The sequence below is a fragment of the Protopterus annectens genome, chromosome 3.part0, assembly GCF_019279795.1.
Source record: "Protopterus annectens isolate FY-2018-M chromosome 3.part0, PAN1.0, whole genome shotgun sequence".
Taxonomy (NCBI): Eukaryota; Metazoa; Chordata; order Ceratodontiformes; family Protopteridae; genus Protopterus; species Protopterus annectens.
This window is the reverse complement of record NC_056731.1, coordinates 452,122,938-452,148,743: the sequence shown is the minus strand read 5'-3', so window position 1 is coordinate 452,148,743 and position 25,806 is coordinate 452,122,938. Positions and strand designations below refer to the sequence as shown.

The window sequence follows — 25,806 nt, the reverse complement described above, 5'->3', positions numbered from 1 at the left end:
TGTTACACTCCTACTAAAACCTGAAGGTATATAAAACCTGAGTATGAACATTAAGAATTTGTATATTCTGCAGTTAATAAAACTGTTTTACTGGACTGCTTCATTAAAGAAATGTACTGTTTATAACTGTGTGCCTAACAGCAGAGTTATACATTATACAATTATTTTAACTTTTGTTTTACATGCACTGTATGAAAACAAAAATTATATACTCACCATAACTATGCATCTCTATTGTCTGGTTTTGTCTTTCCACAACTGATGAGGTACTTCGGCCATTTCTAAAGACTTGGCTCTGTAGCTTGAGCTACCCCCACACACACACACACTTACTGATAATCTTCCTGTCTAGCTAGAACTGCATCAGATTGCTTGTCCTCCCTTCAGCCTGCACCACTGTCTATATTACCTAAAAATATGCACTGATACTGTAAAAATAACAATAATATTCTAATCACACTGCATGAAGGAAGTAAAAGAGGGAGAAAAAGGCTGGAGCTCATCAACAGTCAGGCAATTTAACAGTATTCAGGGTCACACTAGGAGACCAGGAAATACAAATTTTAAGTAGGAAGGGGATTGGAGGGTGGGAAGTTGAGGAAGGATGAAAACAAACAACACAGATACATAGGTAAGGTAAGGACATAACATTTGTATCTGATGTCTTCGTCCTTTCCTCAGCTGATGTGTATGAATCTCCAGCTAGAGAAACACCAGGGGGGTCCTTAAGGAAGGATATTCCAGAGTACACCATAGCCAAACACTGCTCTGTTTCTAGAAAAAAAAAATGTCCAGTTTCTAGTGAGGAATGAAGGTATGAGTGTTAGACCAAGTGGCAGCTCCACAAATATCTTCTACAGATGGTCTAGACCAGAATGCAGAGGATATGACCACAGATCTAGTGAAATGAGCCTTAGGAAGTTTAGGAAGAGCCAATCCATTTCCGTTATAGACAAAAGAAATGCAATCAGTGAGCTATTTGGCTAAAGTCATCTTTGAGGCAGATTTATCCAGCTTGGCTTTGGAAAAGGACAGCTGGTCTTTTTTCCTGAAATCTTTCGTTCTGTGGAGATAGAATCAAAGTTGTCCATGCACATCTAAAAGGTAAAGCATGTATTCTCCTATGTTAGAAAATTTTGAAAAGAAAACAGGGTGGCTGATGGACTGATTTATGTCTGTTTCTGAAGACACCTTAGGTACAAACTAAGGATTAGGAGAGACACCCTGTCCTTGTGAAAATCAGATATGGTAGCTTAGAGAAGAGAGCTTGGATTTCTGATAACTCACCTGGCTGATGTGATCGTGAACAGAAAGATAATTTTTCAAAACAAAAATTTCAAGTCCACCTTGGCAGCTGGTTTAAAACGGGGTCGAGTCAGGGCTTGAAGAAGTATATTTAAATCCCATGGTGGAGGAGGGTCCATAATAGGGGGTCAGAGTAAAAAGATACCTTTAAGAAGGGCTGTGCATAATCTAGATTATGCCAAACAGGAATGGCTATGCCCTACATGAAAGTTCAAGATAGCTGTAAGTTCAAACTTTACAGCAGGAAAAACTAGCAGCACTGTTAAATATGGAAGCAAGAAAACATAGAATAGCTAGAATGGGTGAAGAAACGGGGTCTAATTGTCTCTGGACAGCCCAAAGGGAGAATCTTTTCCATTTGCTCTTATACACCCTTCTAGTAGAATCCTTCTAAGGGGATATGAGGATGTGTTTGACCGCAGAGGAAAACATGGACTGTCTAGCCATCATCAAAGTGGGAAAAACATGCACTCAGTTTGAGGGTCCATATCTCTGAGTGAGTTATTACTGACAGGTGAGAGAGGAGATCCTGGTTTGGAGCCAACACCCAAGCGGGGGAGTGCACCAGATAAGGCCACAAACAGGGAAACCATACTTGTTGAGGCCAGAACAGAGCAAAAAGGATTGCTTTGCACTTCCGATGAGATGCTTTCTGCAGAGATTTAGGAATCAGAGAGGCAGAAGGAAACGTGTACAGGAGCCCAAGGGGGCTAATTATGAACTAGAGTCTCTCAGTTCCCTTCTGGAGGGATCAGAGTGAAGTACCAGCCACACACAGTTGAGATGGGAAGGAAAGAAATCACAGCATGATAGGCCTATTGACGGAAAATCATTTTAGGCACCACAGAGTTGAGATACCACTTATGAGGGAGTAAGATGGACCTGCTCCGTTTGTCTCCTAGTATGTTGGAATTCCCTGGTATATGCATTGCCAAAAGAATGAGATTTCCCACTATCAAACTCTCACTGCCTCCCAGCATAGGTGATAGGATCTGGTTTGCCCCTGCTTGTCGATGAACCAGATTGCTGACGTACTGTCCATCTGGATGTAAATCATCCCTGGAGGGACAGCACCATGACAAGCCCACAATGCTAACAGGACTGCTCTCATTCTGAGCATACTAATGTGAAGACTGACCTCCAAATGGGAACAAGTGCCTTGGACCATCCTTCCCAAGTAATGTCCTCCCTCACACAAGTTGAGAGGCATCTGTAGGCTGTGGGTGGTGGAAGAATAAAAGGGCAGCCCTGAGAAACTTCTTTTGTGGTGGTCCACCAGATAATATGCTCCCCGGAAATTCTTGTAATCATTATTGGTGTAAATAGAGACTGTCATCTTATTGACCACTGCCCTGAAAGTGGCCACTGAAGTACCCTCATGTAATACCTTGCAAAGGGCACAGAGTTATGGAAGCTACCATGGATCTTAAAAGTTTTAATACCAATCCTGCTGGTGGGAAAGGATGTGAGATGCTTGACTATGCAAAGTGTTTATTCTTGTGTGAGGAAAACTTGCAATTTGAGTCACTGTGTCTAGACAATACCAATGAAGTCAAAAACTTGAGTTAGGAACAGCTGAGACTTGGCATAATTGACTGTGATGCCCAGATGGAGACATGGATGGAGCAAGGAGACCCTGGCTTGAATCAGTAAAAGCTTGCTGAGACCACAGATGAGCCAGTTGTCGAAGTATGGAAACACCCAGAATCCCAGCAGTCTCAGGTAAACTGCAACCAATGCCATACATTTGGTGAAGACCCTAGGGGCTGTGCTGAGGCCAAAGGGCAGGACTCTAAATTGGTAATGACTGGCTCCCAGCTACATGTGAAGAAATGTCCTGTATCACCTGTATTTTGATGTGATAGTATGCATCCTGGAGATCTATTATGCACATCCAATAGTCCTTGCTCAACATCGGCAGAATGGACTGAATCATGACCATTTACAATGTGGAGTGTTTGACATACCATTTGGATGACTCTGCTAACCAGCAGTTTTTCTTTTTCTGGAGATGCTGCTTTCCTCTGACCAGGTAGAATGCTGAGATGTTTTGTAGACTGATTGGGGGGGGCTGAAGTGAAAAAGGTATGTAATAGCCTCTGGAAGTAATCCTCTGCACACAAGTGTTTTTGGTGATGGTTGCCCAGGTTTCTGGGAGCAGGGATTAATGTCCCTCCCTCAACTGCCTCCAGAGTGCATCAGTCAGGCAACTTTTCAGGAGTCCTGGTAAAGCTGCTCAGAGAAGGGACCTCTGAAACTCTGGTTTTGGAGTCTCCTCTGCCATTATGGCATCATCTACCATTGGAGTCTCCCCCTCCCTTTGCCACAGGGAGACCTGTCACCATAGGAGTTCTAGGAAGACCCTTGTGAATTCTGGAACCATATTTTCCTACCATCTCTCTGGTTTCCAGAAAAGGTCCTTTGAGATGTAGAAAACTTTATCCAAAGACTAGATAAGGTCTTCCCATCTTGCTGACTCCTAGATAGGGTTTCTTTAACTTTGGGACCAAATAAGGTTGATTCATCAAAGGAAGTATTGATGAAGGATAACTTGAAAGTCTCTGCAAAACCACAGAAGTGCATCCAGGTGTTCTGTCTCACAGCAATTCCTGAACATGTGGCTCTCGAAACACCTTCTGAGGCATAGTAAATAAGTCTCATAGAGGAGCTTGATAAGGACTGTAGGGTGGCCGGTTGCAAAGAAATGGTCTTCTTGACCTCTGCAGACATGGACCCCAAGAGGGCATTGGAAATCTCCTTGATTAAGTCTCTCAGAAATCTTATGACACATGCCAAATAGTTCAGTCACTTAAGAGCGAAGGTTGCCATTGCATAAAGACACTTCTTAAACCTGTCCAACTCCCTGAACTCACTGTTGGGGGGAAATGAACAGTAAAACTTTGTTCAGCAAGTTCTTTCTTGGGCATTATTGCTACCACAACAGCATCTGCTGGGGGAACATTGCTCCTGGGGGGGGACTAATGTTTTAGTGCAACCAGGCATTTATCAGGTCTTTTGCGGACTCGTTCTGTGACATCTGGATCTTTTCACGCCAGTGGGAGATGAGGTACACCATCTTGTCCACTGGGGGGATTACCCAGAACATAGCTAAGCCAGCTCCAAAAGCCTAAAAAAAAAACACAGGCTTCTCTTGGGAATGGGGGAGGGGGGGTCAGAGGACCAACTACCTTTCTGTCTTAAAAGTTTGAATATTTAATGGAAGAATACATCTTCAAAGGGTGATCTGGAGGATCCTTCCCAACACTGAAGTTAGTGTCTTCTGTCAGGAATTTCTGTGGGGAATCCAAGTGCCTCCTCCTGCAGCATATGCTTCCTAGGTGATCCCCGGTGGGATGCTCTGGACAGGACTTGGATATGTGAGCTCAGCCTCAAATAAGGATAGTCTCATGACTTGTATGAACCAGCTGCCCTCATGTGATAAGATGTAGAGACTCCAGGACCAAGCAGACAGTTATGGAAGGGATGAATCCAATGGGGCAAGTATATCTTATCTACAGTGGTGGAAAAGGCTCTCTCTCTACTACCTAGAAGGCAGAAGACATAGGAGAAGCAAGGGTCATCCTAGTAGGGGCTGAGGACAACTGCCTAGGATGGCTTAGAACATCACCATGACTCTGCCTCAAAGCAGAAGTCAGAGCTGAGCTGTCCAATGCCGAGGGTCTGACAGAAAGGGATGGCTCCGAGGGCATCTGAGTCAAACCCAACCCCCCCTCCCCAAATGCGGTGCTGACAGTTCAGCTGTGAGATCCCTCTGGCTCTGACAAAGTCAATATTGACTGGATCAAAGATGTTGACAGGATCGAAGAAGACCAGGCCATTGGATCTGATGCAGACAAACTCAAAACTCTCAGGTCTGACAACTCTGAAACCAAAGGTCAGATTAGAGTAGGAGTCAAACAGTTGGGTACAGGTTGGTGGCAGGCTCACAGGTCTGATAGGAGACAAAGACAGTAAAACTTCCAACTGAATTTGGGCCCACAGAAAATTCCTCCTCCTCCTTCAAGTGGTCTCCCAGAGGAACAGCAAATGGATCTGATAAAATAATATCTCCAGGGTGAAGATGGAGGCGTGGTAAGCTGGAGATTTTCATTTTGATCTTGATGCATCCCTTGTTGGGTAGAGCTGAACCTGAAACAGAGGAGGGAGAACAATCAGGGTATTGTTTCCTAGTTTCTCTAACTTTAGTTGATGAATACCCCTTAGACTTCTTGGGAGGGTGTTTAAAAGGTTGGGGGGGGGGTTACAGCATAAAAAGAAAAGGGTAGTAAACCCTTGAGAACTAGCTTGTTGTGACATTCAACCAAAGTCTGGTGGTTAAACTCTGCAAAAGTCAACATCCAAATGGGCTGAGCCCAGACAATAAACACACTCCTGGTGGACGTCAGAATTACGGATCTTATGCCTACAGGAGGTGCTTATGAGACATCATAAAGAAGAGAAGACTGAAAGGAAGAGATAGAAAAAGGAAGAGTAGCCTACCAGCAATGGAATAAATACCCACAATGGTTAATAGCTTAATAAAAGTACCTATAATAGGTAACATTAGAAAGGGGGAAAACACTACCAAGGCATGATAAATAAATAAATATATATATTAGCTAAATGAAAAAAGGGAGGAAGAAACAAAAAGCACAAGACAGATATTTAAGAAAATCACTTATCCTTTTCGCTAATCTTCTGAGCTACGGTAGACCACGTCCATTTGCTGAAGTAACAGATGAGATTTGGGGTAGTTCTAGCTAGACAAGAGGATTATGGGTGAGGCGAGGAGCTCGAGCTAGAGCCAAGTCTTTAGAAGTGGCAAAAGTCAGATTTGAGGTTGGATCTGAGACCCCTTTGTTTGAGGTATGAATGAAAAAGACATCAGATCCTGTTTGATAATATCTGTTTACAGCTGTGCTAATTAATATCAATACTGCTGAAGTTATGTGCCTGCCTCTGTGACACAGGGATAAAGCCCTGGCTGTGATACAGCCAACCAGGGTTTGATTAGGGGTCCTGAAAGTAGAGGAGCCAGACAGCAGGGGGATGAGTGAAGGAGCATAGCCCACTTACTTCTTTGAAGAAAGGTGGGGTTTATATGCACTCAAATGTACAAACACTGATGTGATTTCTATAGTGAAGACCAAACAGAGCACTGCTCATCTGATGAAGGAGGGCAGGGCTGATTGAGGGATATGCACCCTTGAGGAAGTGAGGGGACTTTCTACCTGGACAATCTATTATACTCCTCTTTTCAACAGCTCACCTGGTGTGCGCATGGTTATGGACAGCACAAAAGAAGAAACACCTTCAAACCACTCCTGATGCTTCCTGAATGATGACCCCTTTTGGTAGGGAACAAACAGGCTAACTGACAAGAGAGGGTCTCTGATGGCTATTAGGAAAAGAGGCTAAAAAAAGCTGCAAAAACAATGTTGAAGGTACCACACAAAAGTATGCTGTAACTGCATTGCAATGGTGATACAGACAATGACTCCATAGATAACTGTTTATTTAATTAAAGTGGGGGTGAATTAAATTATTCTCATAATCTGAGAAAGTTCACAACTTGTGAAGTGACTTATTGTCATGAAATTTCACTAAGACATGACAATGTCTTTAAAGAGAATGCTGAAAGATGGGAAGTCTTCATTTTAAAAAGAAAATTATATTAGTTGTGTATTAAAGATGATAAACAGTAGCGATACTGAATGAGAGAGGTAGAAGCCTATTTAGTAGTATGGATGCTACCACTGATAGAAAATGAATGTATTACATGGTAAAGAGTTATGCTAAATAGGGGAATACAAAAATCTGGCATAAACTAAGTCCAACTGAATGCTTATTTTTTTCCCAAAAGGGTAATAATAACTAGGGACGATACAATAATAATATAACTATCTAGAGTTGAGTAGACCTGATAAAGCAACTGATTGACTATGAACAAAGGAGGAAAGAATAGCAAATGGGTAAAATGGATTTGTGGAAGCCAGCTGTGCTAATCTGTCCTAAAAGAAATCCCGGAAATGAAAAGATGGCATATAAACTGTGTTGAATGTTAAGCTGGTCTTTCATACCTTGTAAATAAAGGCACTGTGCCCAATTAGTCTGTAAGGACTCTGATGTGCAGACAAGGAGAAAGAAACAGCTGAAGCTGTTAGGAATGTGATATAGTGGCAAAAAGAACATTATAGAATGTTTTGAGAATAGCAGGTATACAGCTTTATATGAAACACCTGTAACCAGCACTGTGGCACAGAGGAATAAAGCCCTGGCAGCACCCAAGTAACTCGTCTCAGTTAGCAGCTTGGGTTGCCTAACATGTTCGCAAGGAAGGATGGGCATGACCTTCCTGAACAGAAGAACGTGAACACACATATGTGTGTGACATTTAGTTGACCCAGTAAATGAAGAGAGGCACAACGAATCTGCTAATGGTCAGCTGCCAAGGGGAAAAAAAATAAAGATGGGCAGCAAGCTGGAGAATTCCAACCAGTTAATTGTTAGCGTTTTTATTCAGGAAATACATGAACTTCTTCAGACAAAGAAACCCCAAGAGTCCTCAGTTAAAATAAAACTGTCAATTAAGATGAGATAATTAATTATAAAACCAATTAACATAACTTGAGAAATTTAACAAGCCAGTGTTATACAAGGTAAAATGTGTATGTAAATAAATATGCTTTTTTTTTATTGATATAGACACATATAATTACCTACGGATGAATTATGTTAAACAGTACAGGTAACAGTGAAATATACAGAATAACACACACTCCACATGGGAAAATAGAAAATAATGCTTTTGAACAGATTATAAAAAAAGCCAAGCATTTAGGGCGCTAAGGTCACCTGATACACCTACATTTTACATTCTGCACCCAATTTGTTTTCACCATCTCTTTGAATAAATTAACTTCTCCCATGCAAAATTATTCAGCTTTACCTATTTTTAAAAATGACAAAAGCTAAACTCTATAATTTTAAATCATGCAACAAATGAAATATATTACCAGCAAGAAAATGTTTCCTTAATGCAAACCTATTCCACTGTTGGCTAATACCTAGAAAGTGATACTGCCCGAAATGAGTTTTGTTAAGATTACTCACACAAATAAAGGATCACAGTCTTACACGACTCACCAGATTACGTCTTCCTAGTCAGCCTTCTAAATATATTTAACTAACATCCTGGGAACCAGTAATTACTAACTGCAGCTGTTGTATTTTTCCAATTATCCTTACATGAGATTCCCTATCTGCTCATTACATGAGTTCTTTACAGCCTATTTCTTTGTCATTTACTTTTCACAAAATCCCTCCCTTGTTCCTGTACTCCCTACTCAGCCTCACTGCACAGTAGGTAAACTATTATAACCTCCACCTCTTCAACTACGTAACACCTTAGTAACATTCTAGTGACATATACTACATCCTGTTCATTATAGTTTGTAGATCCGCAATATCCAGCTTGTACATTTAATATTCAATGGATTCCCAGGTTAAATATATCTCTGGCAGGGCTAGCCAGCTGGCGGTGTGAACCTTGATTCTAGTTGACTGTCACTGTTGAAGTGACACCTACACCCGCATTAAACTAACTGCAAAAAGAGGCAAACACTCAACTTCTGTGATCAATTTACACTATCAAATCTACCCACTGATATCATGAAGGAAACTCTTGGCAGTGTGGCTACTGCACCACTAATCTGTCCTAGAAAGAAATGATTTATGTCAACAAAGGATCAGTTCAGCAACAGGCCAGGGCAGCATTGAAGTGAAGTACATCAACATGGCAAGGAAGCAAACACATCAAAAGAGGAGGGTAGGAATGAAAAAAATACTAATTAATCATCCAGGTGCATGGATCTTTCTGACACTAACAGAGAAATCTTCCCAGCTTCCTGACAAGGTTTCTTATATTTGCCACAATGCTTATGATGGACTAGGTTGGTTCTCTTTTAGTCATTATTTACCTACCCCTAGTACTTCCTCATAACTAAGCAACGTTCATTAAGTATCATATTTTTATTTTTTTATTTTTACTATCTTCTGATGGTGTTGACAAAGCTTTAATATGTCAAGCGGTCATGATCCCACCTGGCATCCCTTATCCTTCCCTCCCTCATGACAGAGATCCACCATTTAAAAGGTATGATAAGACACCTTCTGAGCCAGTGTCCCTTCCTTGCCTGAAACTCATTCTCTTGTGTTAGTTGAATACCCACAGAAAGTCAATACAAATTAAATCAGGATTGTTACTTCCTTTCTGAAGAAACACAAGACACAAATAAAACACACTCAACCAAGGTTTTATTGCGGTATGAACAATACTTTGCTGCCTCTTACCAAGGCAATCGGACAACTATGGTGAACCCAGCACAGCCTGTCAGTGACACTTTCTGCTTCTGCTTATGCCAACACACATTTCTAATATGAGTTTACTTGCACATTAGTATAACAAGCTGTCACAGAGTTAGAAGATTGCTACACTCCAGCATTTTTTAGTGACCTGGCACCTATGTGAACATCTTTGTTTCTAAATTTAGCCCATTAAGCTTTTTTTTTTTGTAAATACTTATCTTCTACATCAGTGTTAGTAATGTGCTCAGAAAGAACAGATAATGATCTCAGGGACAAACTGCAGTCCCTTTAACTGTGACGTTTCAGACAGTAAGGTTATTACACATTATAAGGGAATCAAGCTACTACGTTAAACAAGGCTGCTTACAAGTCAGCTGACCTGCCCTGCACAGCTCAATTACCTTTTAGCTTCCTGAGCTATGAAGATTCTGAAATCTATAATAATACCTTCAGTGACTAGTGTGGTTCTGGATGGTGTTGTACCTCAATACAGATCTTCCTTACAATCATAATCTATTTTTCTACAGTTATCCGCCTTTTAAAATGATCTCTAATTGCTACATATATAAGTTGGAGTGATAAATATAATTTTGTTATTCCCCTCACAACCTTACCACCCAGTTAGCACCTGTCCATGCCAATCAATAGAGACCTACTATAATAAATGTTTTATTCCCTCCTCAATGACTATCATGGTTTAGCACAGGAAATATCTTCTCTCTATTTTACCTCAACAGTGACATCCAAGTCAATCACTGCTCTCTCCTGGTTAGCAAATAAAAATAAAAAAAATAATACAAACTGTTATGTAATGTACTTTCATATTATGCTATGTACTTGCTGACTAAGGCACCTGCATAGCAGGAAGTGGCCCAGAAAGCAGAAAAGAGTGAGTGTTTTTTTAAATGTTACAGATGTCACATAGAATGAGAAATTGAGAAGATACATCACCAGATCAGACTGCGTAACTTACCAGGTGATCACATTCTTCTCCTCTTTTTCAGGTGTGCCGATGGTGACAGTGATGATACTGTCAGATGGGCTGACAGTTTGAGGTTGTTGTTCTTGACTGGTAAGTACAGCATTGCAGGATGGATCGGCTGAGCTGCACGACATGGACTTAGGACTTTGTGCAGTTGTGAACAGTGGAGGCATGTTTGCTTTAACCCTCTTGAATTGCTCTAGGGAAGCTGAAGACCCCAGGGAACAGACTACCTGAGGAGGAACACTGCCCAAAAACACATTCTCCTCCTCCTCCAAGTCACTGCCAGTGTTGACAAACGCACTGCCTGTCAGGCTCAGTTCTTCCTGTTTGATATATTCCTGATGGTGCTCTTCTGTAGGGAGGGTGGCAGATGCCGGCTCACCCTGGCTGCAGGGCAGTGATGTAAGATGCGCTGGAACTGTACACGGTGAAGATGCGTTAACTTCAGTCCTTGCAGCTTGGTGATTAGAACAGACTTGGTGAGTTGAAGCAGTTCTGGAAAATAAAGTTGTAGAAACAGATACTCACTTAAGTCTAAAAATCCTCTGAAATTGTTCTTCTGAAAAATAATTTATTGCAGCACTGCAGTTCTGAGGTAACCTTCAAATAACTTTAGGAAATACATTACATTTACTAAAAAACAGAATCCTGGTAAGTACAAATAAGCTTCCACTATGACTTGTCAAATTATACCTGTACAAGATAACATCTGGATGCAACCTCATCCAAATGAAAAACAAGAAATAAAGCACTTGGTGGGGCATGTGGGACAGGAATATACTTCATTAATTGAAACAGTCCTGGGAATTAAAAAAGGTTGTAGAAAAAAGTATTTACTACAAGCCAAAACATTCTCTCGTTTCCTCTTTTTCTGAAACAGAATTTACTTATAACACTGAAGTCCTGACACAAATAACACTATTAATACATTATATTTACTAGACATGCAAACAAAATTCTGTTTCTGGCTTATACAAGTAAACTTTCATTATGACTTGTGAGTTACATTTGGATATGGGCATTTGTGGGGGAATTGTTGCTCTCCTCCCATAAACTCAGAGATACCAGCTCCATGGTCTTGCAAACAAGAAAAAGGGAGAAAACTCCCACACAAGAAAAAAAAAATCAACGCAACTATAATATTTCAAATATATGACTCCATACTTTTTATTTCTCCTTTATTAAGCCTCAAGACAAACAGTGTGGTGCTTCTTGAGAGGAAGGAACAACTTAGTTAAATACCTTTTACAGGATTGAAAACATTCAGGTGTTGGGGGGTATTAATCAAACTCAGAACCAAAATTTGACCTCCATTCTCTGTTTTGTGTGTACTACTTCTATAATTAAGTCTGACTGGCGAGCTACTAAAAAAATCATCTTGTTGATGGGGCTTTAAAAATACTGCACTACTATTTGTACCTCTATACTGGTCTTACAGAACAGCCGAGGGGGTTATCTGAACTGCTAACAACTTCAGCCTATAGTCCTGGATTTAATTCTCTCAGTCTTCACTCAGACGCTGTGTGACTAAATGGTCTTTGGTTACTCCTGAAAAAGGCATTTTTCCGGAACTCTCACACAACATCACCCACTTACAAATCAAACAAGAAGCACATAAGAAATGGCAATAGTTTACAAATTATAGATACTTCTCATTTACTGTAAAGCTATTGTAATATTACTCTCTCATTTTATGCTGTTTCTCTGTGTTCTGTTAAATGCAGCTAACACAGCAGATTTGTTTTTCAACATTTAGAAAAACAATAACACATATGGGGTTCACCTTTATTTGGTTGAGTCAAATTAGTACAAGTTGCGGTTCAACTTTTCTCTGTAAAGAAAAAGAAAACCATTTTTGAGGGAAATCCCATCTTCTACAACTGTAAATGTGTGTGTTTTCCTTAACTTATACATGCCAACTCCATGGTTGCACGGCAGTGGGGAAAATGGAAAAATCCACAACTGTGTGCTGAGGGCTCATATAACAAAAGTCAATGTGTTTTCAATACACTGTGGTGAAAAGAAATCAAAGTAAAGCCACCTGAACAAACTTCACTTTTCATAGTGTTGGATAATCCACATATGCAATAGATACATATAAAGGTATGCACTAGATGGATTGGGTGTTATGACCCATCACATGAACTGAGCTCATTTAGCAGCTCTGGAATGAGAAAAGCCGGCCAGTAACAGCTGTTTGAGTGAACAACTGATGCCGAGTCTGGGCAAGTGCTTGAGATGCTGATGCTGACAAAGGGTGAGTGAGTAAATGATGCTGACTCACCCATTCCAGAAAAGCAGTGAGTGCAGGGCCTGCTGCAAAAGTGAAGTGTTCTGCATACTTTAGACTTAGATATATGCTCTGTGCACAAAATGGAGGACTAAAGGACATGATCTCAGCCAAGAGTGCAGCATCCTCTAGGCTGAGCAGCAAGGTTCTGTAGAACCACACACTCCCTCTGACTCTTGGTGTGGGCATTATTCTGCAGTTGCTGGGTAACAGACAAAGATGTTGGGAGCAAACAAAACATTCCATAACCGCAAGGATGACAGCAGTAGCCATCACCTCTCACATTTCCCTCCCACTGTATAGAAATAGTGAAACATGACTGGGTCTATTTTTGGTTAGAGGCTTATAAGCTGTGGGGATGGGAAATGAAAAATACAAATTACATTGTAATGTTCAGTTCTGCTAAAACATGTACTCAAAGCACATAGTTTTGTGCAAACGGTAGTAAAATATCTTCCTCGTTCATTCCACTTTTACCATACAAAGAACAATAGTATTTTTGGGTGAAAAAGTTAGTTTACAGCTTTACTCCAGCTTATGTGATCTCACAGTTATTTAAGCTAAAAGGAAGTGTAAGGGTGTGAGTATGAGGAGGTGGAAGGTTTGTTCCTATATTTAAAAAAACGGTTTCTGGAATAATCTTTAGTCATGTTCTAGTAATCACCTTATTGTGTGCTCAGGTTCAAATATCGGTAGCACTAGTCTGTAACCAGGTTAGCTGTTCACATAAATCATACACCCAGTAATAAGGGGATTCCCTGATGTTTGTTCATATCTCATCCTTTTCTCTACAATTCAGCATTTTTCATGCTGAAGTAAGGACACTCTGATACTTATGCAGATTTTATATGCATCATTAGGTGCTCTCTGGCACTAAGATGTTTTATTCCAAAGGAAGACAAAATTAAGACAAACATTTCCTGTACCACATTGATTCTGCCAGTGCTCATGGAACATAGCTAACATGACAACTTTGTACTCGTCAGTCTAAACAGATCTCTCTATGACATCTTACAGCAACTAATACCCATCTCAGGTCACAATCACTGACCCTACAATCCCAGTTCAGCATATCCCACAACTGTATGCAGGCAGCAGGAACTCCCCTCCCCTAAGCCGGTTCTGCTGGCCACAAGACAGTCGTACCACAGTTCAACAGATTAGAAACATTTTATTTCACAATGTATGACTCACTCAAGCTCTATAATGGTTACAGGTTACATATATGGGCCACAAAGGATATAAACAGGGCTCCCAGTACCTGTCCACCTATATCTGGAGAAAGGCAGCACTGCAGTAATATATAATGACAGACATGGGGACAGTGGCTACGTACTGCATACAATAACCTTCACAGTGCATGACAGGGGGACTAAGAAGAGCAAATCAAAATACACCTACTAAACTACATGAACCTGCACACCTTGTCAATCCACCACCAATAAAATCTGACAAAGTCACAGTCAAGTTATCAGTACAATGGTACTTCATTTCTTACTTTAGCAACATTATTCAGCATATATCAAATCACCTGAACAACACTGAACCCAGCTTTTCACTTCAATAATATTAAAGGAGGTGGTATTTCACTCCTCTTTCCTGGTACCTACAACAAAACCTTGTACTGTAATACCAGTCTACAATTCTCCACCACTGACATTCTCATCTCATTTCTAAAAATATATAAATCTAAAAAAAAATGCATAGTAGTTCTTTATATACCCCAGGCAATAATATCCCTATTCTAGAAGATATCCTTGCCTGGATCTCTAACACAATTAAGAATGAAATCACAGGAGTGATGTTAATAGTAATTGGCTAAACTTCTGCTCTAGGTTTCCATCCTCTAACATTAACCTGTTTAACTTCACTCAGTTAATTACGTCTATAGCCATATTCAATAGGAGCAACAATGAAGACTCCATCTCAGATTGAATACTGGTCAGTGACCCGAGTAAAATCTCCTCAGCAGGTACTCTCCCAAATGCTTTAAGTTATCATCTCCCTGCTTTTGTACATAGAACATCTCCCTCCCTTCAAAAAGAACACTGCTATAAACAAATACGGAATCTGGCTAACTTTGAACCTCAAACATTTATCAATTTACTGAAACATATGGACTGGAGCATCCCAAAAACTATCCCCCTAGATGATGCTGTGGACTACTTTAATACTTTATTTCTAGAAACTCTAAACAGTCTTGCATCCCGTCAAATAAAAAAAAGAATAAAAACTAAGTATACCTCATTGTTAACTAAACCAACAAAAGACAATGCAAACCAAAGACAAAATCTGGAATCAATGGCCAAATAACAAAAATCAGCCTGACCTACTCAAATTCAGGCAACCTTGCAATCAAGTAAAAATAACAAGTAACCAAAGGCAAAAAAACAGATCATTATCTAAAAGTTCAAACCAATCTTAAGAAGAACCCCCCCCCCCAAAAAAATTTTGGACATCCATATCTTCACTTCCAAACCCGGGCACAAAAATGAATCCATGTCCACTTCCATATAAAAGTCACGCAGAAATAGCCAGTCTCTTTAATTCCTATTTCATCAACACTATATCAAATATTACTGCCAACTTCCCCCAACATCACTGTGACAGAATCTTTAACTCTACTGCACCATCAACATGATCCCCACTTACCAAATATTCTCCCTCCTCGTCCTCCCTCAATTCCTCTGAAATTACTACCCATCTAACATGCACATTCATTCTTAAACCTGTTCCAACTACTACCTAAAAAGACTACTCCTCAAACTCAAAACTAGCTCTAACACAGCCAATAATCGTATCACAGAATATTTAAGACTTGCTGTTGATGAAATTGCCTACCCTATTAGTATAAGTATAAATAGATCCATCCTCCCAAAAATCTGGAAAAAGGAATTTATTCTACCCCTTCATAAAGGCAGCAACTCCACAGATATCTCTAACTACCATCCCATTGCTATTCATTCTCCTATCTCCAAGCTTCTACAGAAATGTATGCAAGTTCACCTTCTTGACTTAACCATTAATAATCACATTCTATCGCCTATATAACATGGCTTTAGACCAGGTCACAACACAATGACCTCTTTGATTTCTTACATGGGCATAGTCAACAAAGCCAGAGACTATGGCAAAATTGTTTCTTCCCTATTTCTTGACCTTTCAAAGGCTTTTGATACAATCTCACATCCACTTTTTCTAAATCAATTCTCTCAAATTGGACTCTTCCCCCTCTTCTCTAAACTGGTTCTCATGCTATCTAGCAGACAGATGACAGGCAGTTAAATGGAACACCTCCCTCTCTTCTTATCTTCTCACGCTACCGGTATTCCCCAAGGCTCTATATTAGGATCCCTCTTATTTAACATCTATATTAACAATCGACACTCTTCATTCAGTCAGGGCTCTCTAATACAATATGTGGATGATTCAAGTATTATTTGTTCTGCTGACTCTATATCTGACCTCCAACATATTACTGGTCTTTACCTCCATAGAGAACTAGCTTAGTAAAATCATCTGTCATTTAATCCTAACAAAAGTTAGCTAATTCTATTCTTCCCTAAGAAAAAAACATCTTAAACAAAGTCTAATGTACCATACTCTCTCAGGGCAAAACAGTAACTGAAGTTGTTACTCACATTAAATTATTAGGGGTAATAATAGATGAAGAGCTAAAATTTGACCTGTGCATTAAGTGTAATGTTAACAAAACTCACCAAAAACTAGGCATTCTTTATAGGCACAAACGCTTTCTTAGCCCTTCCAGTAGAAAAATCCTTGCTTTCACATATCTACTTTTCTCACCCATCTATGGTGCCCCATTACTCACTAATTTATAACTACCATAAAATCAAAAATTGAAATGTGTTACAACAAAGCTACTAGGTTTGATACAAATGCTTTACATTCTACACACCACTGCACAGCTTTACACTCTCTCAACCGGCTGGAACTACCATACTATTTCTCTTACCTGCAATTAACAACTGCACATAAAATGGTATACAAACCTTCAGACTGTCCTGCTCCTACCTAACTATTCACCAACTATCTACCCAAAACATCTTTTAGGTCTGAAAATCAACACCTTCTACAGGTACGCAAACCTAACCTACCTGCTGGCCAACCTCTATACTCATGTTCTGTAGCCAGAGCCTGGAATTAACACTTAGATCCCACCAAAACACTGTATCATTCAAAACCTCCTTACAAAATTACTTCTTTTCTATCTGGATCTGCACTTGTACCAAGTCTCCGTCTTTTAAATCCTGACTACCTCTACGTCTGGATTTCATTCTCATATTCAAACACTTACTTGTCCTTATCTTTCCACTCTCCTTCTGTATATAATCTCCACCTATAAAATTGCCTGGAATAGGATGGCTACCTGTATAGCAGAAGTATCATGCAATGTTGCCTTTTCACAATATGTGATCTCACTCTGTAATACAAGTTTGAATTAATTGTAACTAACTGACATTTGTAGTTTTACCTCTATTTCTACCAATTGTTCAATTATTTGTCTGTGAACTTGTTCAATATTGTTCTATGTACATATATTTTGTGGAGATTTTCTTCCCAGGCCTCCAGTGAAAATGGACCCTTAATGGCTGAATGGACTATCCTGGTAAAAAAATGCCAGTCAATCAATCAATAAATACATCAACCAGTCCTCGTTCAAACAATGACTTTATGCTAACTAAAACAGACTCCAGCAACAACTGACTAAATATGCTTTTATTTATACAGAATCCTTTATTTTTGTAGATCACGTCTTATATCCTTTAAATTAGTACTTCACCTCTTATTTTACAGCTCACTCTTGTATTCTACTAGTGATCTGTATATTTTCATTTGTCAGTAGGTAAATGAAGTGGTCCCCTTAAAGCTTTTTCAGCACCATCCAAGGTCACCCATTCACAGTCCAATACAACATAAAAGGACAATTTAGAGTTGCCAGTCAACCATTATCTCCAGAACAGAGCTGAGGTACTCACAGAAAACCCAAGCAAATAACTCCACACAATCAGCACAGAGAATTTGGAATTAAACTCTAGAGGCCAAAAATGGGAGAGTCAGTAATACTAGCCACTGTTTCCATGTCACCCTAATTAAAGCTGTGCACAGATGTAAAAAGCAGCTACAAGTTAAGGGAGTCAAAATATCAAAACCAAGGGGGCAGAGCTTTTTAACTCTGCACTGCAATATGCCATAATATCCAAAGTGTCATAAGCTATCTGCTTCCATACTGCAGTTCAGCATTGTTGATTTAAAGTTCTAACAGTAAAGAATATTTCTTACTGTGTGGTGTGCAGAAAATCAGCCTGATCCACCATTGTTAGAAAAGGGTGGTACAAGGCTTCAACAGGTCCAAGTCTCCTGTGTGGGTCTACAGTCAACAACATCTTAACAAAATCGACAAATGCAAAACGATTTGTAATTTCGGCCACCATGTCAGCTTCCTCTTGCATCAAAGGTAAATTCAGCTAGTACAGGAAAAAAGAAAACCAAAACAAACATTACTATTGCTAAAGTCACTATTCTGCTTGAAATACTACAAGTGAAAAATAAAAACATTTAAAACATAACTTTATTAAATGGTAAACATATATTTTCAGCAGCCAGCCCCCTATGTCCCAGAGAATTGGTTCATCAGAGCTTCTGTGAGCTACCTTTTTGAATGAAACTCCATTTTCTTAATAAAAAGCAAACATCTGCAACATAATTATCAATTATAACAGCTACTTACATAGCTGTAGTTTATGGACCACAAATATACATGCATTTCTTCATCTAGTCAATATGTGAAAATACTTCCCCTTTTCTGTCTTCCAACATTCCAAGACCCTTGCATTTATCCCAAGCCATACAGCTTTTCCTAATCTTAACATGGTATTCCCTAAAACAAAAAGGCAGTCAGTCCATCTGGCTGTAACAGACTAGTTTTTTGCCCCAATTTGTAAAGTAATAATCACTGCCGGGCCTGTTGGCTGTGCTGTCTTAACCTACAATGAGTATGGCTACTATCAGTGGTTAACCAGTGAAAGGAATGGGTGAGCAGCATGATTGATTTACCCAGCAGTGACCACCACTAACATACCTGCAGCTTAACATTTCTTAGCTTTTTAAAAAAATGAAATCATTTGTACAAGACTTGCTGCACTGAGGATTAACAGCAGACATCTGGCTGATTTATAGGGCAGCTACATATTTAGACACTTGTTTACACATACATAACCCTGCTCTGTGCCACTGAAGAAGTGAAGGCCTGTGCATTTTTTTTCTAAAACTGTTTTTTTTTTATTATTACAATATAAGAAGAGACTTAAATGTAGTCACTCTGAAGAGGAAACATGGAGGGACTCAAACTACTAGTTATTCTTTCAGGGCTTTACTATTATCTAGCAGCAGGAAGTACACTTGTAGTTTTCATCTCACCTAATTGGATCTTTGTAAGTACAAAAATATTTATGGGAGGCAGTTATGCCAAGTGTAGAGGAAGATGAGGCTTAACAAGTAATAGCAAAGACAGGAAGAAATTGCATAAAAATCAAGATGTTTAATCAATCAACATGGATTTTCCAGGAGCAGACAGCATTCCCGTGGAAGTTTGGATGCTGGGAAGGAAGAAAGTGATAAAGATCAGGAGGGTTCAGTGTTTTAAAATGGGTGAGGGGTTACCAGCATCTTGGAGGAAACCTGTGATGGGGTAGCTGTATTACCGGAAGAGAGAGTATAGACCCTGCCAGTTTCATATATAGACTCATTTCAATTTTAAACGATAATTATAAAGTGTAAATGAATGGCAAAAGTATTGCCAAAACTGATGGATATGCATCAATGTGGTTTTGTGGAGGCAAGGCAAACATTTGACAGCATTAACAGAAAAATGATGTTTCAAAGGGAAGCAACATATAAGAAACCACTGCTATTGTCAGTGGGTCTTGTTGTACAGAAAGCATTTGATAGAGTCAGCTGTAATTTTTTTGAACAGGACAATTGTAGCATTTGTATACCCTGATAAAAGTTAAGGATCAGATAGGAGATAAAGGAAGGACTAGAAGTAAGAATTAAGGTGGAAGAATTCCTCTCCAGCAAGCTGTGTTTGAACAATGGAACAAGGCAATGGTGTCGCCTTTCTCCTTTATTTCCATTATATTTACAACCATGGGCAAAGAAAATAAGGGGTTCATACATTTTAGGGTATAAATGGTTTGGTAATCGAGAAAAGTTTACTTCATCTGCAGTTATTATTATTTTGTACTTGAAAAATCCAGAAAAGGTCAACATGTTGGTGTCGTGGAACACTTTGAAAGATTTTCAAGTCTTTTCTCCATATAAACCTAAAGACAAAGCAAAGGCTATACTGGCAGACTTTGAAGCTACACATGACTTGGTTCAGCAATACTCACATTTAAGGGGACATTATCACATGATGCATTCAGTTGTATATTAAAAGGGATTCTGCTATGGCACCTACGAATACGGATAAACAAGGAGTAATACAACACTCAGAAAATGGAAATTCAGGCAGCAAAAACCTTGTATTCCTTTTAGTTTTATGTACAGGCCAGGCATATCTTTATCCACCTGAGAAGATGAGGATTATAATTTGTAAAAAATTGGAATAATTTATTTAGGAGGATATTTTGTTCTGCCCTCGAACAAGATGGTTTAGGGTTACCTGATTTGAATGGACACTTTAGAATTAAAAACTTAACGCTCCTTTACATAACACAAGTGGAAGGTTACAAGTCAAAGTGGAAAGGCATAAAGATGAAAAGGGGTGAGTGTCTGAGAAATAAGGAGAGTAGGATTTTGAATGCAGGCCTAAAGAGAATAACAACAACCATAACTAGTAATATAGTCCTAAAGTAGCAGAAAGTATTCTAAAACCTAAGCCAAATTAGGATTCGAGAAAGAGATGCTTGTCAATAGGAAGGACTGAATGTAGGGTATAGAAAATTGGCAAGAGGAGGAGGAAATTTGTTGGAGATAATTAGCAAAGGAACCAAGTTATTGGGAAGCAATAAGAGAAAGACCAGCTCTGGTAGAGTTTTTTAGTTGATGTCAAAAAGGGATAAATAGGCATATACAATACTACACAATAAGTATAAGAAGAAATCTAAACTGGTTGTAAATGAAATACTGAATACTGTAAAGGAGATAAAAGAATGGGAGGCAGGATCTTTAGAAAAGACAGAGGAAATTCCATATAAATATATGGAATTTGTGGGAACAATATACATACAGAGTAATATTCAGCAGAAGAGTATGGGTTTAAGGGAAGGAAGTAATTGTGCAATTTATGTACTGATGATGTGAAATGATAACTGTTAAAAGAAAACATACATATACTGCAGAAAATAATGAAAAATGCCACCATAATTTCTTCCTATTGAAGTACATGTACTCATGCCATTGTTTAAGTTATGATTTAATAAAGATGTTAAAAAAAGAAAAATAAACGAGTGAAGAACAAAATGGATTAGGGAACAGCTGCTAAAAAAGAATTTAGGCAACAGGTTAATATACAGTTCAACTGAGGAAATAAGGAATATAACACAAATGGCACACTGGAAGCTAGACATGGTTATGGATACTGTAAAACATTGGAAGAAATGCAGATAAACATTTTGCAGAAGTATTACATGAACAATATGACAGTAAAAGTGAAAGGGAAGGTCTACAAGAGGGTAGTGAGACCAGCTATGTTATATGGGTTGGAGACAGTGGCACTGACAAAAAGGCAGGAGTAAGAGATGGACATGGCAGAGTTAAAGATGTTAAGATTTGCACTGGATGTGATGAGGGTGGACAGGATTATGAATAAGTATATTAAAGGGTCAGCCCAGGTTGGAAGGTTTGGAGACAAAGCCAGAGGGGCAAGATTACATTGGTTTGGACATGTGCTGAGGAGGGATGCAGAGTATATCGGGAAAAAGATGCTAAGGATGAAGCTACCAGGTAACAGGAAAGAGGAAGGTCTAAGATAAGGTTTATGGATGTGGTGAGAGAGAACATGCAGGTGGTTGGTGTGACAGAGCAAGATGCAGAGGACAGGAAGAAATGGAAACAGTTGATCCGCTGTGGTGAACCCTAACGGGAGCAGCCAAAAGAAGAAGATTACATGAACAATATGACATGGAGGTTGGTAAGAACAGGGAATTACATGAAGGAAATACAGCTGTGAGCAAATTACAGCTCTGTAAGAATGTACTATAACAGTAGATGTTTGAATAGATCACTGTTGCAGTATTTCTCATTTATGGGATACATCCTGACAAGGATATCATATGCCCAGGCAGTCTGCAAAACCTTAGGCACCTTCATCATGCACCGCAATTCTGACCTGTAACCAATGCACAAGTCAATGTGCTAGTATTTTAAAGATATAGAAGTGCAAAACTCCTCAGAGCTTTCTTGTCTCAGGAAATAAAATGAGGCTGATACTCATCGAAGAAAAACGATAGACAAAAATATAGATAGGGGAGACATATGGATTCCACCTTGCCTAAGAAGAAAAAAGATAAAGTGGATGGAGGGAAGGTGTATATATTCCATCAGTGATCTATACAAGCATCTATTGATATGGCAAGTTCTTGCACAACTGTACAATGCTTTCATTACAACAATGTTACGCTCTTCCTAATTGTGGTATAAATCCCAAAGTATTTAAGAGGAAGGGGTGAAGGCTGAAGCAATACAGCTGGAGCCCAGCAAACTTTGAAGAATGTTCCTGGCAAAACCTGATCTACTAAGAAAATGGCATCAATTTTGTAGTGTTTTGTGAAAGTGCAGACAGAAAACCAAGTAGCTGCCTCCAGAATGGAGGAAAAAAGCTCCCAAGGAAGCCATATTTCTGCTGTAATGGGTATTCGATTGGCCTTGAAAGAATTTGACATAAATATAGTAACAAAAGGAAATGAAAGCGGAAAGCCACCTAGAAATTGTCAGTTTAGAGACTGGAAGACTTAACTTCTTCCATTCATAGGAAACAAAAGTTGGTTAGCCTTTCTAATTTTTTGTCTTTTCTACAAAGAATCTCTGTTGTCTGTAGACAGCTAATAAGTGAAGGATTCTCTATATTTTGAGGACTGGGAATGAAGGCTGGAAGTTGGATGGACAACTCTGTAACAAGTTTAGGCACAAAAAGGAAAGGTTAGTTCTAAGGCTATCCCAGTTTATATGTTTGAGTAAGAAAGGAGAACAGATAAAAGCCTGTAACTCAGAAATACTTTTGGCTGAGGTTAAGGTAACTAACAATGTTGTTTTCCAAATTAAGAATTTCAGTCACAGAATGATTATCAAAATTAATGAATAAATGAATGAATGAATGAATAAATGAAATAATGGTTATTTGTACCAAAAACATAATTCTAGTCCCAAGGAGGAAGGATTGGTTTCCTAGGGGACTGATTGGCAGGCCATCTTTAAGAGACTGTTTGATTTCAAAGTCACAGAATGATTATCAAAATGAATGAATGAGTGAATGAACGAATGAATGAATGAATGAATGAATGAATGAATGAATGAATGAATGAATGAAATAATGGTTATTTGTACCAAAAACATAATTCTAGTCCTAATGAGGAAGGATTGGTTTCCTAGGGGACTGATTGGCAGGCCATCTTTAAGAGACTGTTTGATTTTATAATGTGAAGATAAAGGAGGATCAAAAGACAGACAAGCTGAAATGGCTGACAAATGCAATTTTACTGAAGTGAATGCTGGGCCTAAACTGAGTAGCTCACGCAAATATTTAAGGATAGTATGGACCACTGCTTGAGAAGGATCCTGACCATATAGAAAACCACCTTCATTTTGAAACATATGATGTTATACTAGCAAGTTTTCTTGCCTCCTTTAGTAAAAGAGGCTAAAAAAGTGTCCGAAACCTATCATCCAAACAGTGAGACTCAGTCTTCTGAGGCTTGGAAGAATGAGAGAGCCCCTTCAGTTATGAAAGCAGTCAGACTCTAACATAGAAATTACAAAGTCTAGTCATGTGTATCTAGAAGTTGATGGCTGTAAAGGACAACATGGATGATGAGTAAATGTTTTTATACCTTTCCATGGCCCTACTAGCCTTCTCACTCAGAGGAATATTTGCAGGGGACAACAGCTGAGATTTAATATCAGATTTTAAAAAAATAACAGCTGGATCTGATGAACTGTATAGCAAATTATGAGTATCTGGCTTCTTTGCTGTGGTGGTGGTGGTGGTGGTGGTGGGGTTGCGAGACTGGAACCAAAGAAGCTGACATAAAGGTGTCCTCAAGGGTTTCTAATACTAGAGGGATAGCATAATGCTTTTGTATCTGTCTCCCAAAGGGTCCCCACACACAGCACAGGAATGACCGTCAAATAGTCCAAGGGCTGATTAACTACCTCAACTGTCACATCTGACTCTGAACAAGACTTGATCTATTCTTTTAACTTTATTTTTTCTTAGGTTGAAGGAGGGACGTCCAAGAAAGATGAGTCAATAACCATTTTGGAGTAAGTTAAACCATGAAGCCTTTTTGTTTTCAAAATAAAGCTTTCAAGAACTAAGGAGACTATGTTGGGTCTTTGGTAAAAAAGACTAACAAACTGAACATTTTCTATATTAATGTTCAGGACCTAACCAAAAATGGGAGTGAGTCTGCTTGTCTTTATGGGGTAGCTGTTGACCACAGTCATATTTACCATTTATTCTGATATGAAAGTTAAAGTTTATGACAAAAAATCAACAGAATGAGGAAAGGTCCTTTATGGGATAGTTATCTGCTACAAACAACTGAAGCTGGAACTGACCATATAGTTAAAAAACCACAGCAGTGAGGAAATCCTCATTCACAGACCAATAGTAAGAAAGTTTTGAGCACTTTAATGCTCATATGTCCTTTCAGTTCAGGTATATAGTCTTGTGCATAGATCACAGGTCAGATGTCAGCACATGAGAAAGGTACTTAAACTGAGTGGCTGGTTATATGGTATCCTTGACACGATATGTCCCATAAGTGAGGAATACTGCAACATAGATCTACCGAAGTACATGATTACATTAGTCTGCAAACTTGTTAAAGTCAGGGTCGTTAGTTTTAACACACATATATCTGGGCACCTTTAACTTCACGCAGGTTTAAACTGCAGCAATATTACACACGCTGTTCTGGAAGGCTAATGCACACTTTTTGCTGTACCCTTAATGAACACTAACTGCATTCTTCTGGGGGAATTTCATCTGAAAATGCGGAATATATTTGCAAAGAGTATTATTAGATACAGTGCTTTGTGTGTAGATGGAATATTTCCTCCCTATACAGTACTCTGTACATTTTATTCAGCAGCACACAAGGTCAGTAAGGTCAGGTGCAGAATTCTCTGAACCCTGCAGAAGCCTGATGAGGACTATTCAGCTTCAGTGGTGCCCTTAGTACTTCAGCGAGAACTGATCATGACAATCACTGCCCACGTCCGATAGTCAGTTTAGGACTGATGCAATGCAGTCTGACATAGGTTTGCCCACCCTGTAGCAAAAGCTAAAGACCAGTCCTCGATATCACATTTAAAAATGAGCAATAGTGTTAGCAGCTGTCTGAAACACTGGAGTACTGCATACGAAAGTGCGCATACAACTGACACCTACGATAATGTATAACAAGAGTGGCATTGAGGCACCAGGCATCACCAGAAATTTCTGGCCAGCAGTTGTCTGAAACACTGGACTTCTACACACAGAGGCATGCATGTCACTGACCCTTGCACTGGGGAGTATCGGGGTATAACCAGAAATTCCACTCTCAACTGCAGTACTACAGCCTTGATGCACATTCACCAGCTTTTACCTCCTACTGGCCCCTAGCATGGG

General features: G+C 39.3%; 1 protein-coding gene across 1 annotated transcript in view; it reads right to left on the bottom strand.

The window, feature by feature from the left end:
• LOC122796856 (homeodomain-interacting protein kinase 2-like) overlaps positions 1-25,806 on the bottom strand; it is a 99,979-nt gene that overhangs the window by 2,456 nt on the left and 71,717 nt on the right. The window contains exons 5-6 of the mRNA XM_044065599.1: positions 18,252-18,436; positions 10,646-11,152 (exon numbers count right to left, since the gene is read on the bottom strand). Of these exons, the coding sequence (XP_043921534.1) occupies positions 10,646-11,152; positions 18,252-18,436 (692 nt within the window). The remainder of the gene's footprint in view (positions 1-10,645; positions 11,153-18,251; positions 18,437-25,806) is intronic.